Here is a 27679-nt window from a genome sequence, read left to right as displayed (position 1 = left end):
TGTGGTCTAAATCATTAGCAGCAGTGTTGACGTTATAGAACAGTCACAAAACGTTGGATAGTACAGAATCAGCCCCCAACAAGGTCAATCTTGGACAGATGTGTAAACGTGTCAGGGTCCCGATCCGCAAAGCGTTCGTAACGTTACGACCTGTCGCAACTCTATAGATTATCACAGACTTCCAAATGTCGTAGGTCTACAAACGTTTTGTGGATCGAGACTCTGGATATGAAGATAACGGAATATTGATTCTTGAGTTTGAAGCGACAGTCGTTCCGATGTAATTAATATATGTGTATGGGTTCCAAACCTCGCAATACCTTACGTAAGAATCGCTCCAAATTGTATATTTACAGTTTGTTTGGAATGGCAAGATCAACCCGCTTAGTCTGTCTGTTGTGTCTGAGTGTTAAAGGTACAAAGGCAGTGTGGTTGACTGAGTACAATATAAAAGAGTTACAATTCACACCAGTACGACTGGTCAACCGTACTAATGCTGTCCTATTTTTCAGGCTTCTACAGTAACCGCTCTTCTACAGTAATTGCCCAACGTGTGCAACTCCTTGTAGATCCGGGTTAGACTTTGTCTTAAGCAACCCATGCTTGTCACAAGAGGCGATTAATGGGATCAGGTGGTCTGGCTCGTTGATGTGGTTGACATCGATTCTAATTATGTTGATCTCGGGAGTGTCTGGTCGAGACTCGATTATTTACAGACCGCCACCAGCACGATAACACCAACCTACACGTTGTTTGAGCTGTACAGTAGTATCTTAATCGGAACAATGTCAAGCGTTTCCCTGACCCGTAAGATCCCCTCATTTGCCCCCCACCTACCACCCCATACCCCACCACCCACTAAATATGTCTTGGGTGAAATGGAGCGACGCTTACGACGTCATCCGAATACTTCAACAACGCTACAAGATTTTCACCAAATCCTTCCACGTATATGGAATGATCTTCCCCAGGAATTTCATGGACGTTAAGTGGCCTCAATGAGGCTGTCAGTGAAAAGGTTGCAAACAGTCGCTACTGACCGTGTGAACTTCCTCTTGTGTAGTGGCGCTTTTTCATACGCCAGATGGGCCTTGGGGTTGCCACGTGGTTACAGCGTTCGCTAGGGATGCCGAAGACCCGGGCTCGAATCTCCACGTGGGTACAATGGGAAACTCATATTTGGTGTTTCCTGCCGTGATATTGCTAGAATATTGCTAAAAGCGGCATAAAACTAAATTCACTCACTCATATACCAGCTGCGCTGTTTTTATGAACTGTTCATCGTTACCGTACCTTGAAGCATTTGTCTTTCCTTGTAATATGATTTAATTCGCGGCTTTAAAAGTTTAACATTGATTCTGTTTGTTGTTTGTGTGTCACAAAAACTTTTGACATTGAGTATAAATTTTTTTTGCACACCTCTACAGTTCCTTCTCAATGGTGTTTAATGATAGGGTTTGTCATTGGCTCAATGTTCTGATATTTAAGGTCATTAAATATGAAGTAGTTTTCTGGTTACTAAATTTTATCAATATTTTCAATAAATGGTTGTGTGCCTAGCGTGAAGGCCACCACAGAGCAGTTCTAGCCGGGTAAGTGAAGCGCCAGGGCAGGAAACCAGGCTGAACCCTTTGGCCCACTGCACAACTTAAATACAAGTAAAACGTTTTGTCACGATCAGGTAAGCAGTTGCTCGGATGACATGTTTTTGTGTGTGTTTTTTTCAATCCAGACAAAAGCTTTGGTGTCTAATCGCGTAGAGCATCAAGTACTTGTCTAACCTATACTTAAAACCTTTTGATACAATTATCCCAAGGACCTTGCAAACCATATTATCGCTCAGATTACATTCGATACATTTAACCAGGGACAATAGTAGACGTAGATTATCCCTGATTTAACCCAGCAGGTTAGGTGTATCCACCCAACAGGGCGCAGCGGCACTGCTGCAGTTTTGGGTTCGTAAATCATCACTGTAAGGCTTGTCTCCTCGGGGTGGTTTAAGTAGCCGGTGTCCTGGAGACACTTCCTGATGGAGATACTCGGCTGTGTTGACATCTCTCCAACATGGATTCTGTGGATATCGGTTTTGTTTCTGATTTATGAGTAAATAAAATTATTGGATCACTTATATACTAATGAGATTTACTGACAATTGTCAGAACAAAGTTCCTTCAATTTCCACAGGGGCATGTAACGCTAAAAGCTGCCATCAATGGATGTGCTGTCACTGACGGGGTCTTTATTGACAGTATATACACTGATGGCAGTTTTTAGCGTTACAAGCCCCTGGGTCAATTTCTAGGCGCACAGCCTCTACAGTGGCGAGACCGGCGAGTCAAAACGCTATCAAAAGGTCATGGCCGAGTGCCTGATAACAAATTGAAAAGGGGCCGTGTCACAAGCACAGACGGCATACTGTAAAACCTGGGGTGGGGTGGGATCTGGGGATTGGGGCTGGGGTCATGGGCTGGGGTAGTCTCTGATTTTGAAAAGGAATTAGGAAATGGTAACTTTACAGTTAATGATTTGGATGAAACACTCCAGTTTGAAGTTGTGTTGCATCTTATACATATTGGTATAGGTACACGTTTCAAAGCTCTTATATTAGCAACGTGCTTGCGTGCGAGCGTGCGCGCACGCGCGTGACCCGTGTGTTTGTGTGTGCTCGCCATCGGACGCATGTGTCAGTGGCTACGTGTGCTACTCCGGTTAAGTTTGAGTTGGTTTCGTGCAACCCATATGCTTGTCATGAGAGGCGACTAACGGGATCTAGACGTCAGGCTGGCTGACTTGGTTGATGAAACAACATAAGAAAGAAATCAACACCCTCAGTTAAATCGTAGTCCCAACTAGTTTCCCTTTAAACGCACATAATAATAAACAGGCACCGATTATGTTTCACAAAGAAATATCAAACAGTTTATACTTTACAAACATGAAACGAAATCTGACAGACCCATTTCCCGTTCCCCACATAACATTTACTGTGGATGGACCTTTAATGCATCTAAAACGTTTTGAGACACTCCCCTTTTCGCTATCTTGCGAGCGAATCTCCCAGGAAAGACCAAACGGGACCAACCAAACTGTCTTGAGCGCGGAACCCGAATTTTATCTGACATGACATTGAATGCACGTCACTGAGTGGATCCCAATAACGTCAGTTTATTATTCGTGAATCACCAAGAACAGACTGATCTCGGTGTTGATTTGGAAGCCGATTGTTTTCCTGGAGACACTTCCTGATGGAGATACTCGGCTGTGTTGACATATCTCCAACATGGATTCTGTGGATATCGGTTTTGTTTCTGATTTATGTGTAAGTAAACTTATTGGATAACTGATCCACAAATAAGATTTGTTGACTATTGTCAGGGTAAATAACCAAGACAGAAAACAGAGGGACGACCTGCACTGCCCCATTAAGTGTCAGAAGGTGAAGGCCGTTTTGTAGACTAAGGCTAGCCGTTTTGCTACATTCAGATTTTAGAAAGGGGGCATCTCATAAGCACCTACGTAAGTTTGCTTCAAACTGTTGACGTTACTTTTCCATTTGTTTGTTTGTTGTTTAACGCCGCACTCAGAATTATTCCAGCTATACGACGGTGGTCTGTAAATAATTGTGCCTGGACCAGACACTCTAGTGAACAATATCGTGCGTGTCGATCTACGCAATGGGATACGATGTCATGTGTCAACCAAGTCAGCGAGCCTGACCACCCAATTCCGTTTCTCGCTTCTTACGAAAACCATGGGGTTGATGCCACTTCTAATCCGGATCTCTATTATGTTCAGATATGGAAAGAAGAGGAACCGTTTGTTCAAGGATGCTGGTATTCCTGGTCCGGAGCCTGTGATTTATATTGGGAACTTCCATCAAATGATTCAGCACGTGAGCTCATAGTTTAATGTCAAACATACCTTCTTAGAAAAGAACAATAAGGTTCGTCGTTCACTTTGACTTAAAAACCCAAGATTGCATCAAAGGTAAAATCTCTCTCGGATATATAAGTATGATATTCCTATTCTGAATATTTTAGAGAACATGAATATATTTGTATGCTCAGTCATCAATACAAAACTTATCCCCCAAAACATCTGTGACACCAAATCACTTTTCTTCGGGATGTAATATGTGATACAAAATACAATACAGGCCATTTTGACATTGTCACCTGTATGTTGATGATTGTCAATGTTTTCATTTGATACATACATATCAAAGATGGCATCTTGTTACAGGGTCGGGGACGGTGGGGTAGCCTAGTGGTTAAAGCGTTCGCTCGTCACGCTGAAGACCCGGGCTCGATTCCTCACATGGGTACAATGTGTGAAGCCCATTTCCGGTGTCCCTGCCGAGATATTGCTGGAATATTGTTAAAGGCGGCTTAAAAGCATACTCACTCACTGTTACAGGGTCTGGACTTTGACAACAAGCACTTCAAACAGTATGGTAAAGTATTCGGGTATGTAGATCCGTCTGGCTTATCTCCCCTTGCTTTAAATCATACATAAACGGGAGTGTGACAGAAACTTTGAGAAGGTCATATGATCGAAGTCACCATCATATGTGCATGCATAATTGTTATTCTTAATTTGTCTGTTTGGTTCTCTCTCTTAACACTCGGCAATACTCCAGGGATATGACGGCGGCCTGGATTTAATCCAGTCGGGGGGGAAGTAGCCTAGTGGTTAAAGCGTTCGCTCGTCACACTGAAGATCCGGGTTCGATTCCCCATATGGGTACAATGTGTGAAGCCCCATTTCTGGGGCTGATAACATCGTTATCATTTACCAAGAATGCTGATGTTTATCTCCCTTAGGGGACGTGATCATCAGTTCAAATCCAGAATCTTCCTGGTAATGGTTCTTCAGCTCCATACACGTGCGCCTGAGTAATGTCTATAAATTCTTTATTTGGACCTCCTCCCCCATGAAGCAGTCTCTACTCCCTCACTCAATCATTACTTCCTGCTAAACAAGCCTGCTGTCTTTTCAGGATTTTTCTGGGTGGCCTTCCGATGGTCAGTGTACTTGATCCCGACATTGCCAGAGAGATCCTGATCAGGGATTTCCAGAATTTCACGGACAGAGTGGTAAGTATTTAGTTTTTGGAATCTGAATATATGTTTTCTATATTTATATACGTGTCCTTTAGTCTTTTAGTTCCCATTGAATGTCTATGATATGTTTAGATATGGTCAAACGGTACATTTATCTTGCATGCTACATTCAAACACTTGTCAGGAAGTCTATGTGCAAATAACATGTGTTACATGTCTGTTTACAGTGAATATATTCAGAATGTTACAGTGAATATATGCAGCATTTTTTAGAATGTTACAGTGTATATACGCAGAATGTTTGAGAATGTTACAGTGTATATATGCAAAAATGTTTGAGAGTGTTACAGTGAATATATTCAGAATGTTTGAGAGTGTTACAGTGTATATATTCGAATGTTTTACAATGTTACAGTTAATATGCCGAATGTTTGAGAATGTTACAGTGAATATATTCAGAATGTTTGAGAGTGTTACAGTGAATATATGCAGCATTTTTGAGAATGTTACAGCGAATACATACAGTATGTTTGAGAATGTTACAGTGAATATATACTTAATGTTTTGCAATGTTACAGTGAATATATGCAGAATGTTTGAGAGTGTTACAGTGTATATATGCAGAATGTTTCATCACCATACAGATATTAGACCTGAGCAACTACCCAGTGAACAAAAGTGTTCTCCTTGAGAAAGGCGCCAACTGGAAACGAATCAGGAATATTATAAGCCCGACATTCAGTGCCTCCAAACTTCGCCTGGTAAGAGCATTATTCAGTTTATTTATTCATTATTTCAATCCAGGGGCTAGCCTAGTGGTTAAAGCATTCGCTCGTCACGCCGAACATCCGGCTTCGACATGTGTCTCGCCCATTTCTGAGGCCCTTTGTCGTGATATTGCTAGAATAGTGCTAAAAACGGCGTAAAACCAAACTTACTCACTCACTCACTATTTTAGTCCAAGAAGAACAATACGCAACTCGTTCTTACGTACAAGAAACATCAACACAAGGGGTGGGACAAGGAGTCGTTCTAATTCGCCTTTTCGTTCACAGTATTTTCTGTATTTGACTGAGATTCAAACTTTACGTACTTTAGGTTACGTGGCTTCGTTTGTAGTATAAACACATTATCTTACAAAACAAACAATACAACCTCGAGGAGCGATATATATGTATGTATTTGTCAAATGGAATATTATGGCAGCACGGAAAAAAGGTCGCCCAGATGCCCCAGGCATAGACTTTACTATGTGGAGTTGTGTCCCTTTGTATGCCATGATCGCATGCGATGGAACATGACCAAGTGTAGAGTTAAACAGCAGTCAACAGTCAATCTAAGGCCTGCATCACGTTCATGCTGAGCTGAAGAGACTGAACTGATGTAAAGATCGGCGTTAAACACAACTCACCCACTCATTCATTCACCCAAACACGCACGCACGCACCTGTGTCTTGGTGTTTTTTGCAAATATATGCGGAATCAATTACTGGTTTGGTAATTTTCAAGTTTTCTTACAGATGTGCGACCGAATAAACCAATGCGCCGATAAACTTACAACCAACTTTGTTAAAGCAGCGGAATCGAACGAGAGGATTGATGTCAAAGGGTAAGGCGAACCTGTGTACTTACTTATTATTTTCCAATTCGTATACTTCTAAAAAGAAACCTCCCACTCGTGTCCAAATGAAACAACAGGATAAAGGACGCAGCATCTGAACCCATATGTTTTTGTGCATAAATCTCAAACCAGACACCAGACTGCCTCACGAAGACTTACCTTCTACACGACCCGGCTTATGTCAGTGCACATGTCCGTAGTTGACACGCTTGTGTCCAGTTTGCAGTCTATCTGTTGAATATCATTTCATACTGACATCTAAGCATTATATTTAACAACGCAATGTTCCTTTTCCACACTTTTCCACCTAATTAAAATTTTAAAATGTTGGTGTTTAAGAGGACGATTTGTCAAATCTGCAATGATATGTTATAAAGCATATCCAAGGATCCCAATTGTCCTGAAAGTTTATTAAATGACCATTGAAACTCTCGTGAAAACGTGTGAAAATGAACTGTACGCGCGCGCTTTCTTAAAAAATCGGTATCCGCCCCTGCATATGTAAAGGGGCATGGTGTCGTAAAATCCTTTATATTGTCTTTTCTATTGGTAAGTTGCTTTTACACAAATATAACATATTTGACTCTGTTGGCTTTTTGGTTTACATGTTTTGTTATATTCGACGTATACCATAACAAATGTATTGTTTTATAAAGAAAGTCCATGTGATGCTCAATAATTAATTATGTGAACTTCATCACAGATACTTTGGTGCATTCACAATGGACGTCATAGCAAGCACAGCGTTTGGGATCGAAGTGGATTCCCAAAGTGACTTTAAACATGTTTTTGTTCAGGAGGCAAAGAAGTTCTTTGGGCAAGGAATCTTAAACCCTGTTATGATGATTATTAGTAAGTGAGTAGCGTGCTGTGGCTAATTAGGGTTTCCACAGTTGTGGTCGAAGCTCAGGAAATGTGCACATGCTTGATCAAGTACTTACTGAACATACATAGGCAGCGTAGTTTGATCACTGGTATATTGAAGGTAAGGTTTTAGATCAGTTGTTTTGTGAATGTACACAGACATTTGATCAATTATTTACTGATCGGAGATAGGCAGCAAAGTTTGATCACTGGTATATTGAATGTACTCAGGCCTTTGATAATTTTTTAGTTGAATGCACAGTGTCAGGTGACGTTTGATCATTTTTCAAGGACTACACAGTAGTTTGGATCAGTTGTTTAAGGATTGTCGCTAGATACCTTAAAGGCTTCCATAGTTTCAGTTTGAAAATGGAAGAGCCTCTCCTGCCATTTAATATCAGTGTATGAAATAAGGCCCGTCCAACCTCCCAAGACGGGCTATTTCTGACGGACGGTCTAAATTTACAGCTAGCCAGCCCGATGGTCTTTTTAAAATTTTTAGATAAAATGTTTCATGCATCTGAGTAAATTCGCCATATCTTAAAATCTATTTTTCAAATTGAGCGTTACAATTACAGCATTGTTAAATCCCCAGTTCTACGATAACTCTAATGCTGTGGATAAAGTAAGCAAAGTATGCAAAACATCACATCGTACTATTTGATGTTTCATATTTATGACACATCTTCCAAGACATAATTTTTCATTGTGTTATTTGTTTATAGACTCATAAATTATTACACAGTACACTTTGGGGTGTCAAACCAGAACAGGGGTTTGCTATCTGAATAATGAAACATTTGAATCATGTTAAAATAATCGATTTGATACCAGTTACATTGATGATTGAGTACTTTCAAACGTAGTATCGTTGATAGATGAAATTTCCTGTTACATGATTCAAGAATGTTAAAATGCTTTCTCGGTGTGTATATACTAAACAACAAAAGAAACGCAACTCTGGCTTTTTGTCAAGTTTTTAAATAGAAGACATAAACACGAACGCTTACTTTTATGAGATTATATTTTTTCGAAACCTGCGTTTCTTTTGCTGTTCAGTATATAACATATTCAAAACTACAAAGCGTTATATGAAGGGCAAAGCACCAAACTGATGAATAAATATGTGAAACATAAATCTCAATGAGAGGGTATCTCCTAGATCTATTGTGTACCAGTTACATTGATGATTCACCACTATCAGCTTTGGCGGCTTTGGTAGCTTGACACTTTTATTGTTATTGAATAATTGCTGTTGAACGTGAATTTTATTTTATTTTCCAGTGCTTTTCCCCGCACTCACACCCTTCTTCAGAGCTTTAGGTGTGAGCGGTTTTTCAAAGAGCACCCTAAAGTTCTTCACGAAGGTACTGAATGAAATGATTGAACAACGCAAGACTGATTTAAGGAACGGAAAGGTAAGTACACAAGCGCTGGTGAATTAGGAATTCTCATCGTATCTTGTGTTTCCTCTCAACGTTTAACAGATAGATGAGAATTCCGGAACTTATTTACCGTCGTCTACAGTGTTTCCTCTATGCATTGAACTGAAGAGCCCGCGGTGGTGAATAATTGTCCATGTATACATATACTAACTGTCACGCAAGAGAACTATAAAACGATTGAAAATTTTCATTTGCATTTTAAGAAATTGAATGTGCTTAGAAACACGGAAGGAAATCTCATTCGTTTTATCTCTTATGCTTTCTCTCACTGTCTTTGTTGGTCGGAATAATTACAGTTTCATACACGTGGTGTGGATGTGTGTGATGTAAGAGTCACCCTTTCCCTCATTCTGTTGTAGCCGAAAAGACAAGACTTCTTCCAACTTCTGATGGACGCAGAGGATGATGGGACTGATGAAAACCCCAGTCAGAGTGGATCTCAAAGCAAAAGTTTGTTTCCTTTGCTCCTTGTCGTGAAAGTCCTACAGTGCTGAGATGGCTTATGTATTTTAAAGAAGGGGCAGTCAGAGTGGATCTCAAAGCAAAAATTTGTTTCCTCTGCTCCTTGTGAAAGTCCTACAGTGCTGAGATGGCTTGTGTATTTTAAAGAAGGGGCAGTCAGAGTGGATCTCAAAGCAAAGGTTTGTTTCCTTTGCTCCTTGTCGTGAAAGTCCTACAGTGCTGAGATGGCTTATGTATTTTAAAGAAGGGGCAGTCAGAGTGGATCTCAAAGCAAAAATTTGTTTCCTCTTCTCCTTGTGAAAGTCCTACAGTGCTGAGATGGCTTATGTATTTTAAAGAAGGGGCAGTCAGAGTGGATCTCAAAGCAAAAGTTTGTTTCCTCTGCTCCTTGTGAAAGTCCTACAGTGCTGAGATGGCTTGTGTATTTTAAAGAAGGGGCAGTCAGAGTGGATCTCAAAGCAAAAATTTGTTTCCTCTTCTCCTTGTCGTGAAAGTCCTACAGTGCTGAGATGGCTTATGTATTTTAAAGAAGGGGCAGTCAGAGTGGATCTCAAAGCAAAAGTTTGTTTCCTTTGCTACTTGTCGTGAAAAGTGTCCTAGAATGCTGTGATGGCTTATGTATTTTAAAGAAGGGACACTCAGAGCGAATCTCGAAGCAAAAGTTTGTTTCCTTTGCGTGAAAAGTGTCCTAAAATGCTGAGATGGCTTACGTATTTTAAAGCGAGTTTAGTTTTTCGCCGCACTCAGCAATATTCCAACTAAATGGCGGCAGTCTGTAAATAATCCAGTCTCTGTAAATAATCCAGTCTGGACCAGAAAATCCAGTGATCAACACTCAATAGCATGAGCATCGATCTACCTAATTGGGATACGATGACATGTGTCAACCAAGTCAGCGAGCCTGACCACCCGACTCCGTTAGTCACCTCTTACGTCAAGCATGGGTTACTGAAGATCAAATCTAACTCAGATTTTCACGGGTATTTATGTACTTAAAAAAAAGAGGCAATCAGAGTGGATCTTAAAGCAAACGTTTGTTTCCGTTGTCGTATTGCTCCTTATCGTGAAAAGATTATGGCCTCAAAAAATACTCAGTAAATTTCGGGCTAGTGAAATATTTTGTGGGCTGGTAACTTTCAGGCATAGCTAGCCCGACTGACTAGCAAAATTTGGGAAATATGTCGCACACTGTACGGATCACACTGTTAAGTTTAACTAAACTTATTTTAACTTTACCAATTCTGTTGTGGGCTGTTTCTCCAGGGTCCTTTATAATCATGGCCATAGAAAGTACTGGGCCAATGAAGTGAATTTTTTCCAACAAATGTAGACGTAATACAAGTTCCCTTCTGTCGCAAACGTTGAACTCTGTGTTGACTATATGCAAAAATAAGCAAAACTGTATTCCTTTTTTTCTCCATTCCAGAAATGACCAACGACGAAATACTTGGACAGGCTTTATTATTCTTCATTGCTGGATACGAAACTACGGCCAACACCCTCCATTTTGTTGCCTACTCTCTGGCTATGAACCCGGATGTACAACAGCGGCTCACTGAAGAAGTCGACTCGGTTTTGGGAGACGTACGTAATTTAAAACACCCAACCAAAACATCTTGTTTCTCTTAACCGTGACACTGACCCACAAAGACACGCCACGCAAAATCACATCACGTCATTTCAAAATCGAAAGATTTTTATCGGCCCTAATCAACACTAAACGAAAATAGAAAATGTTTCTGATAGGTATAGATAGATTATCGAGCTAGGTGCTGATAAAAGGCTATATATTGAGGAATCTGGGATCGGATATCAAAACAAGGGCATCCTATCAACAAAGGGACACAACTCTCCACAGCGAGTTGTAGCACATAGACCAACGTGTCCCGCAAATATGATACGATAAATTTCTACGAAGAGATCTGACGACGGACCCTTCAGGAGGTTGCACCAGGCTAACACTAAGCACATTTTGACTGCCCGATGTAAGTGACGACTACCACGCTCAGAAATTTCTGGATATGTAAATGATCCTCAGCATAATAGCGGTGCTCTAATTTGTTACATTCTGGCTACTCTGGGTATATTTGTTTTGAAGAAACGGAAATCACATATTTGTCTGATATCATTCGAATAATTTAGAGGTCTCGACTCTGGCTGATTTGAAAGTTTAACGGCCGCGACTTCTGATGCCAGGTTTCCCAGACCTTTAGCTTCATATATCGTATGAGAGAGAGAGTGAGTGAGTGATCAGTTAGCAATATCCCTGCAATATCACGGCGGGAGACAACAGAAATGCGCCATACACATTGTACCCATGTGGGGAATTGAAAACGAGTCTTCGGTGTGAGGAGCGAACACTGTAGCCAATTAGCTACCCCACCGCCCCTCGTATGGCAGTGAAGGATCACGTCTCGATAACTGTCACCCCTTATAGTGCCATCGACCCGTGAAGGTCTTCAGCAACACATGCTTGCCACAAAAGGCGACTATGCTTGTCGTAAGAGGCGACTAACGGGATCGGGTGGTCAGGCTCGCTGACTTGGTTGACACATGTCATCGGTTCCCAATTGCGCAGATCGATGCTCATGCTGTTGATCACTGGATTTTCTGGTCCAGACTCGATTATTTACAGACCGCCGCCATATAGCTGGAATATTGCTGAGTGCGGCGTAAAACTAAACTCACTCACTCATTGTGGTGCCATCAACACAAGACATGAAAACTTGTTTCACTTTATTTTACTCATCCCTTTTTCAGGGAGTTTGTAAAAGCACAAATATTTACATAACCAATGTCCTGATATGAGACATTTGTCTTTCAGAAAACTCCAAACTATGATAATATTGGCGGACTGAAATACATGGATCACGTAATCATGGAGACACTCAGACTATATCCGGCTGTAACTGGGTAAGATATTATTTACTAATCTTCTACCATAGCACAGTTTTCATACGGAGTTTTTCAGTGCAGAAATAAACTCGAAAAGTTTCTTTGGTAAATAATACCAACGTTCTCACTATTGGGTAATAGTGAAACTGAATAGATTGCCTCTAAGTGGTCAGTGAGTGAACATATATCAAAACCCATACAGATCAAATTAGTTATTGCTCCTCTATATGGCCATCTGTTTGCTGAATCAGGCCACAGTCAGTGGCGTGAGTGAGTTGAGTTTTACGCCGCACTCAGCAATATTCCAGCTATATAGCGGCGGTCTTTAAATAATCGAGTCTGGACCAGACAATCCAGTGATCAATAGCATGAGCATCGACCTACGCAATTGGGAACCGATGACATGTGTCAACTAAGCCAGCGAGCCTGACTACCCGATTCCGTTAGTTGCCTCTTACGACAAGCATGGGTTCATTCTAACCCGGATCTTCACGGGTCCAGGCCACACTCAGCAATATGCCAGCTATATGGCGGCGGTCTGTAAATAATCGAGTCTGGACCAGACAATCCAGTGATCAACAGCATGGGCATCGATCTACACAGCTGGGATACAATGACATGTGTCAATCAAGTCAGCGAGCCTGACCACCCGATCCCGTTAGTTGCCTCTTACTACAAGCATGGGTTATTGAATCGAACAGGGTTGGGGTAACTTGGACAGTTTACATCGGAAGTCTTTCAGTGATACAAATACCCGGACTAGCTTTTTAGTTGAAAATAACACCAACGCTTTGACATTTAGGTAATAATGAATAAACTGTTAGTTTGAGCTGAGTAAATGAATGAAAGATAACCAGGCCCCGATTTCTCGTTAGTCTGAGTTGACTTAAGTTCGAGTTTTTACTCAAATAGAAAAATGAATTTAGAAATGAACTGAAATCAATATTAAACCCAACCATACCAGATCATGGATTACTTAAGTTGTTTGGGCGGATGTTCCAAATGATCAAACTCAGTTTGAAATCTGAGTAAAAACTTAAGTTCAAATCGGAGATGGTTAACATCCATGAAGTCTTCATCGGATGGTTAACATCTGAAGTCTTTCCTACTTTCGCCCCGTAATACACCCCATAATACGCCCCGAGCACATTACTGATGGGCGTTAATCATTAGGCGATTACAATGGGCTCAGTTCGAATCCCATGTCACTCGTACTATGTTTGGAACCAGACCTGTCTAAACATGCATCACTTCTGTCGAAGTACATGTATATATATTCTAATTATTGGCAATGGATTTGCTTTCAAACCTGGAAAGAATGAAGGTTCAGAATTAAGTGCTTGTCTATCTTGATGTCTTTGATACATCTTGTGATCGGGGCACAAAGACTCGGACGTCAGCTAATTTTGCATAAAACAGTTCTAACCACCAAAAGCGGGTATTTCCCTGATATTCAGTTTCAAATGTTGTCTCAAAACGTAGCGACTTATAAATTACTAATGGTTCTTCAGAAACACAGAAAAAGGGGCTTTAGGGTGGCCTAATGGTTAAAGTGTCCGCTCGACAGGCTGAAGACAGTCGTTATGAAGGTTCCAGAAGCATACCATTATGTTTAACCCCATATGGTGCAAACCAAGAGTTATAGATCCTGGTCGAAACTTGGATTCGAACCCATGAACATAGGTTACGTACGCGTCGAGCGGAGTGGTAGCCTAGTCACAGCAAAAATAACTTAGTTTCCATTCTTGCGGAAACCTAATGGATACTGGGTAATGTAGGTTTCCGCTAGGTTTCAGTATCCGGAAACAGACAATGCTAGTTTCCGCATAGTTTACAAAACTGAAAGTAACAAATCTAGGTTTCCGTCAGGTTTCTACAACTGAAACTGTCTTCATGAGTTTTCATTTAGTTTCAGGTCGCTGAAACATTCATAGCAAAATGACTTAGTTTCCGTTGTTGCGGAAACCTATTTGATACTGGGTAATGTAGGTTTCAGCTAGGTTTCTGTACCCGGAAACTGACAAGTCTATTGGTTTCAGCTTAGATGAAATGGCAAACTTAGCTTTGCGCTGTTCCATTGGGGGACTATATTTATTTACTGTTACACTTGCGAAATAATTTCTATATACAGAATTCAGCTAGGGTCCATGCAGGGAGCAAAAGCAATAGCCCATTTAAATGGGTTCAGGCTAAAACGAAACCACAGCAAAACGGCACCTGGCGAAAACGGCACCATTTGGACATAACGGAACCTCGACTTGGCGAAAACGGCTACAAATCTTATGGCGAAAACGGCACCAACTAAAATCTTATGGGGAAAACTAGTTTGTTATACATCTACTATTATGTCGGAACTATCAAAATTTAAGAACAAGGATGTATTTTTATATTGAAGGATACGATGTGAAAACTACTTTATACGGTAACGGCGCATTGAATAACTCAACTATTAGTGACATTCTGAACTCATTACAACAGTTCATTTCTAAAAGTAACCGCTTCCAGTAATTATCAAATCTACGTATATATTCAATGTAAGGCAAGTTTTATATAACTTGATTTTCTGCGGCTGCTCATTTCGTTGCTAGGCATAACCAACACTATACCGAACATATTTATTATTCAATCATTTATCTGTTATTTTGTCACAGTATTTTTCTTTTGTTGTCGAATTATTTCAATTATGTATCCAGCTATTGGAACAATGTAATGGAGTTTCGTCTATATAAGCCACTAGGCTTGTTCGCCTATCCAGGTTTCTTTGACGAAATAAAAATGTGCTTAAACCAAATATATCTACTGTGCCGACAGTGATTGGAAATGGGCATCCCATAGCGGTTGTATCCCAAAACCCCTACATGCCACTACCCCTACAGCCAAGTACCCCGCCAATTGGTTAAAATAACACACGGCATTTACCTGTCTGGCATAATGAACTGACCCAAAGAGAGATTAGTGCATAGAGTATACAGATGAGATCAAGGGATAATCGGATTGCAGAATGTTTAGATAGTAAATACATCTACTGTGCCGACAGTGATTGGAAAGGGCATCAAAGGAGAGTGAATTGTATTTGAACTGAATATTATTTTCTGTGATTCTCCAGAAGATGTGGAAAGGTGACGCAACATGAGGAGTATTGACTGTGATGTTTTATATATATTTTTATAGTCATATATGTAGAAAAAAAAGAAGTGATTGTCAGTCTCATTGTAATATACAGGATAAGTAAATTATTTTAATCTTAAGGAAAAGAGGGAATGTAGTGTACTGGTGATAATTAGTTGTGTCGCTAGTATGATCTGGGTGACCGTAAGCGGCATGGCCTGTATGGGTATTCAGGAATAAAGTATAGGACTGTCAAGACGTGTCTCTCATCTGTGCATGTGAGGAACCCTGACCTGCTAAACACTACACATAACATAATAATTTTTCTGAATATACATAACATATATTATGCAAGCTTAATGATGTTTCATTTTTCATATTTTACCATTTTTATTAGACATTTCCTGGAATTGTGTCACTGCCGTTACGAAATTTGTAACATCATTTTGAAAAGAAAAAATACAAAGATAATATTTATTTCATGTACATATATATTAAAATATCTAGTTTTACAATATAACATGGAGTTTTGAAATTGAATATTTATTGCTTATGAAAAAGACAAAACAATTCAAATGCCACATCTGTGACATCAGCGACTGGAGTTGTGACACATGAGTATTGAATAAAATTGGGTGGTGTAAAGTAAATATAAAAATATAGTTTCCCTAATTTTGTTACTGTAAAGTGTAGAAGATACTGGGATAAGTTAGTTACCATATTTTTTTTGGTTTGATTTTGACTTAAGTTTGTCGGATACAAACATCTGACATAAATATGCACGGATTTTGAGAATGACTCATATGTTGATATAATCTTGCTAATGTTATAATGAAATGAAATAAAACATGAGTCAACGTCATACTTTGTTTTATATATGGTGCCGTTTTAGCCCAGAAATCAGTAACCGTTTTCGCCAATATGGTGCCGTTTTCGCCACACAAATTTGGTGCCGTTCTGCTGTGGTGCCGTTTTAGCTATAACCCATTTAAATACTGTACTGTTAAAGTGTTTATGGTTATATGCTAGTTTTTAGTGTACATTTGTGATATACTAGTTATTTTATTGTCCTTCGCAGACAGGTAAGTATATAAGTTTGTTTTTATATAATGCACACATTTACAAATTTAAATTTACGAGGTTAGTTTCAGCGACTGGAAACTACCGGAAATCAACAAAGTTAGTTCCAGAAATGGAAATTTACAGTAAAGTATCATTGGTAGTTTCAATTGCATAAAGCAGCTGGAAACCATCATTGATGGGAACGTGAATGAAACAAACGTAGAGGAAATTACTCCATATACCAGTATATACAGTATATATTCAGAAACCTACATTAACCTACGCTAAACTGTCGATGTATTCCATGTATATAAGTTTCAGTTTAGTGATCTCAGTGTTTCTGTACACCAGAATTCAAATAAAAGATACTGTCACATGAAAGATTAATTTCAGGAGCAGTTAAACCTAATTATGGAAACTTAAGATTCTACTTTGTCTCCTTTACGTTTTGTTAGGTACACTCACAGATGCCTTAAACTTATAAATTATTGAAGAACACCGGGTAAGGCTCCATTAGGTTTCGGTTACCCATTGGCTTTCCGTTTGTAATTTTTCTCAAAGTGATACATACTAATACAACTAACTGGGAGTGGTTATGCACATTACACATAACTGTACTAAAAAGGACAATAGTTTCGTAAATGTTCAATAAAGAACATAATACAGGCAACAACAAATTATACAGTAGACTTATAGACATAAAATATATTTAAGTTTAACTTCATCTGCCAGTGGTGAAAAATGTTAGGATTGAAAGAAAATGAAGTCAATGAACGTTTGTTTTGCCTATTAATTATAGCATTATCATTATTGATCCATTATCATATTTAAGCACTTTGGAACCTCATAAATTTATAAAATGGCTTTCTAGATATGTCATAGAGTACCTAAAATGTAAGGGAATCATATTTCACACACATTTGCCCTAAGTGTGACTTAGTACATGTTGTTTGTGGAATGAGTTTGTTGAAAGCTACAAGAAAAATAAAAAACAAAATACAGATATCAAACTTAAAACCAACTAACGGTATAACAAAACTAATGGGCTATTACCTTGTTCGAGAAAAGTATCCATCAGTATCCACATAATGGAACGATATGCCATTCATCGGCAGCTGCCCAAAAAACTGTTCCATGTCACCTGACCGGGTTTCATTGGACACCAAAGATAATACACCTGACAAGGTTTTACATAATGTCCACAATTCTTTAAAAAAATCAAATAGTGTCGGTTAATCCTCGAAGGAAGGTCACTGTTTACACGACAGAATGTGGGTATATTCGGTGATGTCTTACTTGGAAGTAGACCTTTGTTATTACAGTGAAAATCCTTTGATATTGGAGGGCTGACGGTGCATGTTGTTTTAAGGGATTAACTTTCTGAACTACCTAGCGAAATAGGTGACACGAACTCACCCCTTGTTCACTTACATAATGAAAATCAATGAAATTGTACTCACTTAGCTTGTTTTGACAATCATTGATTGTCATTAATTGATATGAGTAAGCACCAACTCATCAATTTGGGTACATAATATGCTGGCCATACTTTCAAATTCATCACTTTTATTAAGGCAAAACAGCAGTTCCATGTGTAAAGTAAAAGTTCATTCCAACTTCACGAGGTGGAAGATATCTATGTATGGATGGTACACTTTAGAGAAATGCTACATCTTGGTTGTCCTGGGTATGTTGTAGAGTCTCAGCTGTCTCCACTGTCGATGATATAGTCACCAAACATCCTGACATACGTAACCACGAACGTGTCAACAAGATATAAAGGTGTGACAATATATCCGCTGTGACAATAAATACAACATATAACATAAATATATTTTACAATATCACTGATGATTTGTCTGCAGGCAGAGTAAGCGTACTTGCGTTCATACTTAATGAAACTGAAGTGTAGACTGTATGTGTACTATGTACATGTATTATGAATTTTTTTATCATTATGATGATTAAAATAATTTGTGCTAAGATGTCACTTTAATGAATTTTATTGTTGCCATATCATGAATAAGTAAAATATTCTTTAAAATATGGTATTTTCTACGAATATCACTTCGTTGTACAATTTATTTTGTTTTCAACTTGGGAATTTAGTGTTACCTGCATGCCTGTCATCCATTGTTCTCCAAATGCGTTCAACCTGACAATCCCTGTGTGCCTTATTGTTGTTAGAAACATCACAAATGTCTACTTCACGGTAATAAACCTCTTCAGTATACGTTAGTAACTCTACAAACATAAACCCTACCTTTTGACGGGCCCTTTTCACAAAGACGTCGTGCAAGATAAAAGTAATAAATCAATTAGCGTGTTATCGGTTAATCCTTTCATCTGTGTTTGTTTTTTTAACTCAGCTGATAATTCCTTTTGCTGCACCTCCATGCATATATTACATAACATGTAGTACATAAGACCTTAATTAATAATGTTGAATATTTAGTGTAGACGTGAGAAATGCTAAATCGGAATCTTTGTCGGGTAATCTGAGTGATGTTACCACTAATCATACCTGTTATAAATTCACTAAATGACCATCAAGTGAATGATGACAAATAAACGGGTGTAGGTTTATATCACCAAACACGGTTACAGCAAGGGAGTAGTAATCGTTGTATTGCATGCAATTTTAATTTCCTACAAAATCATAGGGAACTACGCTGTGTGTTTTTAAAATAATAGGTCATCAAACATCACATTGTTTCTTGATATGATTAAATATCGAGGTAAAAAAATACAGAAATAGGATCAAATTGGATCGGTCATATACGATCAACGCATCGGAAAATCTGAAAAAAGCTTACACTGCTGTAGTACTTTATTACAGGAAATACATCCACCATTCTTATTGTTTCATTGTTAAGGCTGAAGAAATTCTGCCAAAGGTGGACAGCTGCCCAGTCCCTGGGTCCGTCACGGTCGAGGTAGCAGGTGCTGCCCACCTGGCAGTCAGACCACGTACTAAAATTGTTGTCCCGAAACCGGAAGCGCTTGATTTGGAATGAATGAGGCCCCACGAGATGTGACGGACATTGTAAAAACAAACAATTTACATAAACACATATTGCAGTTATCAGTGTTTTTCTAAACTTGTGAAGGGTGAGCAGACTATTGGCATGTTTACAATAGAATTGAAAAAAATATAATTGAGTACGTCTTTGTTTGAAATGCCGCCATCTTTGTTCAAACGTACACGCGCGAGATTGGAAAAAACTTCGTTGTTGTTTTGAAGTAAGTCTATGAGAGTAAGGTAGTGGAAATGGCAGTCTGTATAGTTGCTATAGTTTTCTTGACACATGGCAACATACTTGACAATCGAAGCTTTGGAAACAAGGATCCGGGAACTTGAGCGATCTCAACGGAAACCCAGGACAGAGAAATTAGCAGTACCCCGCCCTTGTCAGGTAGGTTTCAGATGAAATGCATTATGTTCTTCTTATCATAGCAGTCAGTTTGCATCGAATTAAACGTTTTCGGTAGGAACCTTTATCTTAAAGTAACGGTGCGCTCGCATTTCGATTTCTCTCACGGTTATTTATGTGGACATTGCATTTTAGTGTGAAATCTGTAAAAACCAACAATATTGTTGATACCAGCTGAACATTCCGTTAAAATATAACCATAAGACAAGTATATATATGTGTTCCTGTACGTTGAGTCTGATATTTCTATAACTTGATATTCTGCGGCAGCCCATTTTGTTGCTGGGCACAACCAACACCATAACCAAATATCTATTGTTCAGTCATTTTTCTGAGTGTAATTTTGTCTCAGTATATTTCTTTTCTTGTCGGACTTTATGTAATGTATTCAATTATGTATCCAGCTATATTGGAACCGTGTGCTGGAGCGGCGTTTATATAAGCCACTTGGCTTGTTCGCCTTTTCAGGTTATTGACGGAATAAAAATATTTGAAAAAATTGTTATATGCAGCAAGGCAACAGATATAGATGAAACAAGTAGTTTATGATATTTCGCAGGAAAATATTGCCAATCGACAGATGTTCATACTCCAAATGTGTGTCTCTTTTTTCGGCTATTGTGAGAAGAAACATGGAAAAGTTCGTGGAGTCCCTTGAAAATCCATTAAAAGTTACTTATTTATAAGGTAAAATAACTTACCCCAAGTTTTATTATTGCTCGGCATCATAATCAATTTATATGTTTTATAACATTAGAGACGTCATTAATGCTAACTAAAATTAATATTGCCATCAACTCGTTTCTTGTTCACAAATTGGGTAAATCTAGCATTAGTAGAATGTCGATCATGTTAATAGAAAACTTCTCACACCCTCGCAGTAATGCATATACCACAATTACTTATTACTTGGTTTGATACATGGTGAATATGATAATAATCAAAATAATGAATGTTTGTCGGATTGTAATAATCTATTATTGGACGAATGAAAATTAACTCATTTGCTTTTCTTAATAGAAACCTTCTGGATAATCTGGAGGAGCAAGATGGACGATCGACGTCGGCAGATTCGAGGAAAGGAAGAAAAACACAGGAAAGATGCTAAAAGAAACAAAAGAATCCGATCTGTAAGTTCCTGAAACTGGATTATATAATATCATTTGTACCGGTTTATAGACCTCCTGACACCAGTTAAAACATCCTGAGTCACTTAACTGACATGATGTGCTTCATATTATCACATCGCTATATACCTGTAATAGAATAACTTTCCTTCTCTCATGTCATTACCCATCACCGTAATGTGCCATTATCTAATTAGAACAAGTGCGGCTCTCAAGAATAAATGTTGGACATAACTTTCGCAATGCAAGAATTTCATTTTTCCTCCCAGAAACGCCAACAGCGCCTGAAGAATCTAGCTACTATTAACTGGACAGAGAAAGAACACAGAAGGTGGCTGCAGTCCTAACCCCAGAATTGACATCGCCAGTGCTGTCTGGCGCTCCAGAGGCAAACATGAAGAACTTGCGACACCATCCAACAATATGCTTTCCAACCACCTAAAGGTCTTCCACCCTGGTCATTGAGAATATGATCCATGTTAGTTAGGGATAGGATGGAATGTACATTCAATTATCTCCTGTATTCACCCTGTTTAGGAAAAAACAACTAAATTTGTTGTTTCTGAGACTAAGATTAAAATATTTATTCTCTCTCTCTCTCTCTCTCTCTCTCTCTCTCTCTTCTGTCTGTTTTTTTCTCACTCACAAGTGGTTTGTGTGTTTTTTTAGTGTGCATTCCTCTCTGAATAAGGAGAATCAACTGACGGGGTTTTGTGATTTGTGACAATGTTTAATTGTAACATTGAAACAAAGACATGATATGTTTATGATAAATAAAGAGAAATCGACTGACTTACTGATTTTGTATTTATTTAAATCTATGTCCATGTGGTGTTGAGGTAACTGTAGTTGAAATGAGTTTATTTTATATTTGAAAGTATTATGAATAAAATATATGACATAATACATTCAAATATATAATACACTCACTTCAACTACAGTTAATATAGTTGAATAATCATAATTTAATATGGACATATGGTAATCACTGAATACTAATAATTGAAACCAAATGGAGCCATACAGATTCTGATTTACTGACACTTATGGAACATGGTTAATGTGATTAATAGAAAGGAAAATCAAAGGAAAACATAACTGAACTAAGTAAATAAATGAAACCATCTGAAAGTAGAGGATACGGGAAACCCAATGGAACCTCATAGGAATCTGCGTAACGGAAACTCATTGGAGCCACAACAGGAATCTGGGTAACGGAAACGCACTGGAACCATACGGGAATCTGGGTAACGGAAACGCACTGGAGCCCTACAGGAAACTGGGTAACGGAAACGCACTGGAGCCTTACTGGAAACTGGGTAACGGAAACGCACTGGAGCCTTACTGGAAACTGGGTAACGGAAACGCACTGGAGCCATACTGGAAACTGGGTAACGGATACGCACTGGAGCCATACTGGAAACTGGGTAACGGAAACGCACTGGAGCCATACTGGAATCTGGGTAACGGAAACGCACTGGAGCTATACTGGAAACTGGGTAACGGATACGCACTGGAGCCATACTGGAAACTGGGTAACGGAAACGCACTGGAGCCATACTGGAAACTGGGTAATTTGTAAGTTTCCGCTTTCCGGAAACTTGAAGGAAATGTGGAGAAACAGTCCGGATACCTAATTGAAACTTAAAGGTCACATGCAACGTAAAACACAACTTTGCAGATTCTGATACCTTTCGGTATGGACTTACCGAAACAAAGCATCAAAAATGCAAATTCAACTTATAAAGTTGAAAAATAACGCGATGAAAAAAAACGCGCGAAATCGGAGTTCAAACGTTTCACTAATTTTCCCTAGACTTTTCTGGGGAATACGGGTTTCAACAGCAGGGCTGCGCTCATAGCGAGTGCGCAGTGAAATAGGTTCGCGCAACTTGGAAGCGGGCTGACTGGTGAATACTCGGTGAAGGCTTTGGTGTGAGCTATTTTCATAATGTTTTGTTGATATCTCACAGGCGCGAGCTTTTTATATGTAATGACAGTAAATAAACTGTTTATATAATTTCATTTGTCTATTTCACCACACGTTCTTCTTACCGAGTCACTTTCTCAGTTCGATACTTAAAAGAAATGTCATTATTTAGCGTTGACACAATTTCTAACTGTGATATAGATATGACGCTGCCACAGACAAAACTCAATGTCTTGTTTTATTGACACCTGTGTGTCTGCCTGCCTGTCTGCTAATGACAATATTCAATACACAACTGCGATCACTGACCACATGCAATTTGAACTTAACACCAATCAGGCTATACACCATAAACAAAACGCATTGTTTTATGGCCCGAGTTCGGTCTCTGTCACATTACGTAATTACACAGACAGGCAGGTGTTATGATGTCTGTTGATTGCAAAATGTTATACACAAAAAATGAGCATGTATTTACAAAACCCAACATCTCTATATATACACACACAATGAAACCGTGAAGGCGGCATCTGCAAATGAACCAGCCGTTACACTTGAGTGCACACACACCCGCTCTGACTGGGTTCGGTATCCCGGCTGCTTCGTTTCGAGGGAGGTAAACCCAAGTACAAAATATTGCACTTTTGATTTGCGATTATACGCTTATAATTTTGTTTATTTGTTTTTTCATAATCAGCAATGCATATTATATGTCATGAATAAGTGATAATTGTGTTTTAATTATGTTTGATTTTTTGGTTGCATGTGACCTTTAAGTTATTTTAGCTGTGAGTGGTTGAAGCATTCGCTAGTCACGCCGAAGACCCGGGTTCGTTTCCCCACATGGGTACAATGTGTGAAGCCCATTTCTGGTGTCCCCGCCCTGATATTGCTGGAATACTGCTTAAACCATACTCACTACATAACTTAAAACACAGAAGAAACATATTAATCACCGTTACATTAGAATTATTAAGCAGGTCTAACACACAATACACAGGATACAGGGGTGTATGAGACAGGTGTTGAGTCAGTAATTCCACGGACTGTCGATGATGCGTCTTGATGACAACACTACATATCTTACGTTTCAGAGCAACCCGCGAGGCCACGGAGACCGTCACCATCAAGGGTTACACATTCCCCAAGGGCTGTGCAGTCGTCGTCTCTGCTTTGGGGATACACAGGGATCCTGACATATACCCTGACCCCCACAGCTTTAAGCCTGACAGGTAGGCACCATCACACACACCACACACACAATATACCCTGACACCACAGCTTTAAGCCTGACAGAAGGTACCATCACACTCACACCACACAATATACCTTGACGCTCACAGCTTTAAGCCTGACAGGTAGGTACCATCACACTCACCCACACAATATACCTTGACCCTCACAGCTTTAAGCCTGACAGGTAGGTACCATCACACTCACCCACACACACAATATACCTTAACCCTCACAGCTTTAAGCCTGGCAGGTGGGTACCATCACACTCACCCCACACAATATACCTTAACCCCCACAGCTTTAAGCCTGGCAGGCAGGTACCATCACACTCACCCCACACAATATACCTTGACCCCCACAGCTTTAAGCCTGGCAGGCAGGTACCATCACACAGACACAATATGTTATGTCAAATGAAAAGTAGATGTCGTAAATCTACAGTGTACCAGTAACAATGATGATTCATCACTATGAACTTTAGTGGCTTTGAGCCTGACAGGTAGATACCATATATCACACACACACACACACACACACACACACACACACACACACACACACACACACACACACACACACACACACACACACACACACACACACACACACACACACACACACACACACACACACACACACACACACACACACACACACACACACACACACACACACACACACACACACACACACACCATGCCAAATATAAGACAGGCATATTTCCCTTGAAGTTGCAGACTTGCATGACCTCCACACACCTCTAATAAAAACTTCATTCAATGAACCTTCTCTGGTAAGAGTTTAGCTGATGGTGCGATATTGTTCAATGTAGATGGGACCGGAAGTCTGAAATGGATCCCATGAATTATCTCCCCTTCGGTCATGGTCCACGTCAGTGTTTGGGAATGAGGCTTGCACAGATGGAGATGAAGATGGCCCTGGCCCGAATTCTCAGACAGATTCAATTTGTGCCGGCACATGACACATTGGTGAGCAAAAACGATATGGGCGACTAACCCTAATCTTAAGACCTTGACCATAAACTGTTTGACTTTTCTGACAAAACAGCGTGAGTATAAGTGTGCATTTGTAAAATACCTAACTATACTCATTTATGTTAGACACAGGTCTCCACTAGCAATCTGCCGTTTTTGTTAGTGTTGGTGGGTTAACTCAGCAATAGTCCAGCTGTATGACCTTAGTTTGTCAATTATCGTGTGTAGACCAGACATGGAATGATTGACCTCGTGGAGAGGCATCTATCATCGCAAATGGGACATGTTAAGGTGTGAAGTTTCGCTGTCAAAACTGGGATAACTAGCTGTACCAATTAAGGGTAATTATCAGTCTAAGTAAACTTAGGCTCAGTATTATTCGTTACAATGCTATACTGAGTCTAACAAAACCTTGTGGAAGTTCGCGTCAGATAACCTTTGAGCGACCTATGACCGTCCAGCCAAACGCAAGACGACAGAACGGATTTAGCCAATCAGACAACGGCTACTATTTACGGTTCGGCGGGACTTACAAAATGGATTTACTCTTCCCCTGTCGCCAACACTGATCTCACAACAAATGAAAACCCGCATAAAAAACAGATATGTGACCCGCTTTTGGTATCTGTTGACATGATTATCATTAGCTAATATTTTCGCAAGCTGACATCCTTGAATACTGACAAAACGCTATTTTCAGCGAGTGTTTATTCACGACTGTAGCGTGCTCCATGTGCATCACTCGGAAGCGATCGTACGGAAAATAGCATTCGGAATCGTTCGGGTAAAAAACCTTTTCGAGGTAAAGGTTCAAAAGGTATGTGCGAATGTCAACTTTCGCGATTTGGTAAGCTGTGTTCTGATTGGTCAGTTGAAAAGGTTACCTGACGTGACCTTCTACTAGGGGTTGTTAGACTCAGTATAGCAGTGTAACGAATAATACTGAGCCTAAATTTACTTGACTGGGGTAATTATGTGAATGCAAACAACCGAGAGAAGTACAGAAATATAGCTCTATTGGTTCCTATATCCATACCAGTAGTATGAAAAAGGAACGGGCACGAGAAGAGCTGACAATGATTTACCAGGAAGAAAGGAGCAAGAGTTTGGATGGGTATGAAAAAGCAACACCTCAAGAGATTGCAGCCCGACTTCAGATATATGAGAGTATCAAAGTGATACTGTTTCAATGGATGGTACTTTTTGTCCCAAAATAGTTTATCAAGTATATATCATCTACTCTCATGATAGGTTACATGGTACTTTGCTTGAGCTGTTCTGTCTCCTTCCGGATAAGACCAGTGCCACGTCCGGTAAACTCACTGTCACAATTAGGACAACTGGCTAGATCAATTACAGAAGTGTGAAATTTCACTGTCAAAATTGGGACTGTCAAAATCGGGACTAAACCATGTACATGCATGAACCAATTCATCGACTCTGACCACCTTATCCCGTAAGCTACCTCTTTACCACAAGCATGGGTTTATATAGACCAAATCTCACCAGTATTATACGGGTGGGTAGTCTACTGAATGTAGGAAAAGGCAAATTCATGGTTCAAAACACAACAGAAAATAGCTGCTGCATCACGAAAACATCTAACTGAACTCGAAGTCTAAAGTCCTCGCATTGGTTACAGCTCAAACCCAGACCTGGTTTTATCATTTGACAATTTCTCCTGATTTCTCTCTCAGATGGCACCTAATCGTCTATACTGTTGCCAGATCCAGCAAGGCCCATTTTGTACTCAAACCAGAAACCTCCCCAAGCTTCCAGAATTTCTACTGAGATTTGTACGCGTCGGCATTGTAGAATCAGCAACCACAGGCTGTATTGATCAACAATCAATGATTGTTGTTGGTGTTGACAACATACGATGATGATGATGATGATGATGATTGATGATGATTGTGATGGTGATGATTATCATTGTGATTTTCTGTCTATTAGGCATCTATCAGAGAAGAGGACGTCGATGTATATACAGGAATATTCAACACCAAGAAGCCTATCATGCTCAGGGTCCAAGTCCGTTCAGACGAGTAAGATGGCAAAGACCCAGTGTTCTCAGAGTCTGACAGCGCCGACATCCGCATCATCCAGTGTATTACCTCCCTTGTGTTACATTAAAACCAGGGACCATTTCACCAACGTGGCTTCGTTTTTTAGTGCCAAGCTAAATGGCTGCCCAATTAAATGACATTTTTTTTAATTCATTGAAACAAGACGCGATATCACTGGTTTGAATCTCATGCGTCCGACCATCTTTTATATATGCTAACAGCTGGTTGCAAGCAACTTAATTCCTTCTAGCCGTCTAAATATTGAATAAAACAGTTTTTTGCCAATTCATTTACAACAGCGTTCGGTGTGGGTTAAATGCACTGAAGAGCATGTGTAAGCCCGAATATAGATCTTTGCCAAACTTTGT

General features: G+C 39.6%; 1 protein-coding gene across 2 annotated transcripts; it reads left to right on the top strand.

The window, feature by feature from the left end:
- Positions 1-2000: 2000 nt before the first annotated feature.
- LOC124263719 (cytochrome P450 3A5-like) lies at positions 2001-27399 on the top strand. 2 transcript variants are annotated; one of them, XM_046698385.1, is made up of 14 exons: positions 2001-2106; positions 3799-3895; positions 4420-4469; positions 5003-5099; positions 5711-5827; positions 6587-6675; positions 7391-7539; positions 8836-8969; positions 9356-9446; positions 10885-11042; positions 12283-12371; positions 24109-24246; positions 25083-25239; positions 27199-27399. In XM_046698385.1, the coding sequence occupies exons 1-14, from the start codon at positions 2033-2035 to the stop codon at positions 27292-27294; spliced, it is 1536 nt and encodes a 511-aa protein (XP_046554341.1). In that variant the 5' UTR covers positions 2001-2032; the 3' UTR covers positions 27295-27399. The 2 variants fall into 2 exon arrangements, with proteins under 2 accessions (XP_046554341.1, XP_046554340.1); XM_046698384.1 differs by lacking the exon at positions 2001-2106 and adding an exon at positions 3083-3322.
- The last annotated feature ends 280 nt before the right edge of the window (positions 27400-27679 follow it).

Source organism: Haliotis rubra, unplaced genomic scaffold, assembly GCF_003918875.1.
Source record: "Haliotis rubra isolate DU_JTF1 unplaced genomic scaffold, ASM391887v1 Scf896, whole genome shotgun sequence".
In the NCBI taxonomy this organism is placed as follows: domain Eukaryota; kingdom Metazoa; phylum Mollusca; class Gastropoda; order Lepetellida; family Haliotidae; genus Haliotis; species Haliotis rubra.
Note: the sequence above shows the minus strand (reverse complement) of the source record. Positions and strands in the feature narration are given on the sequence as shown.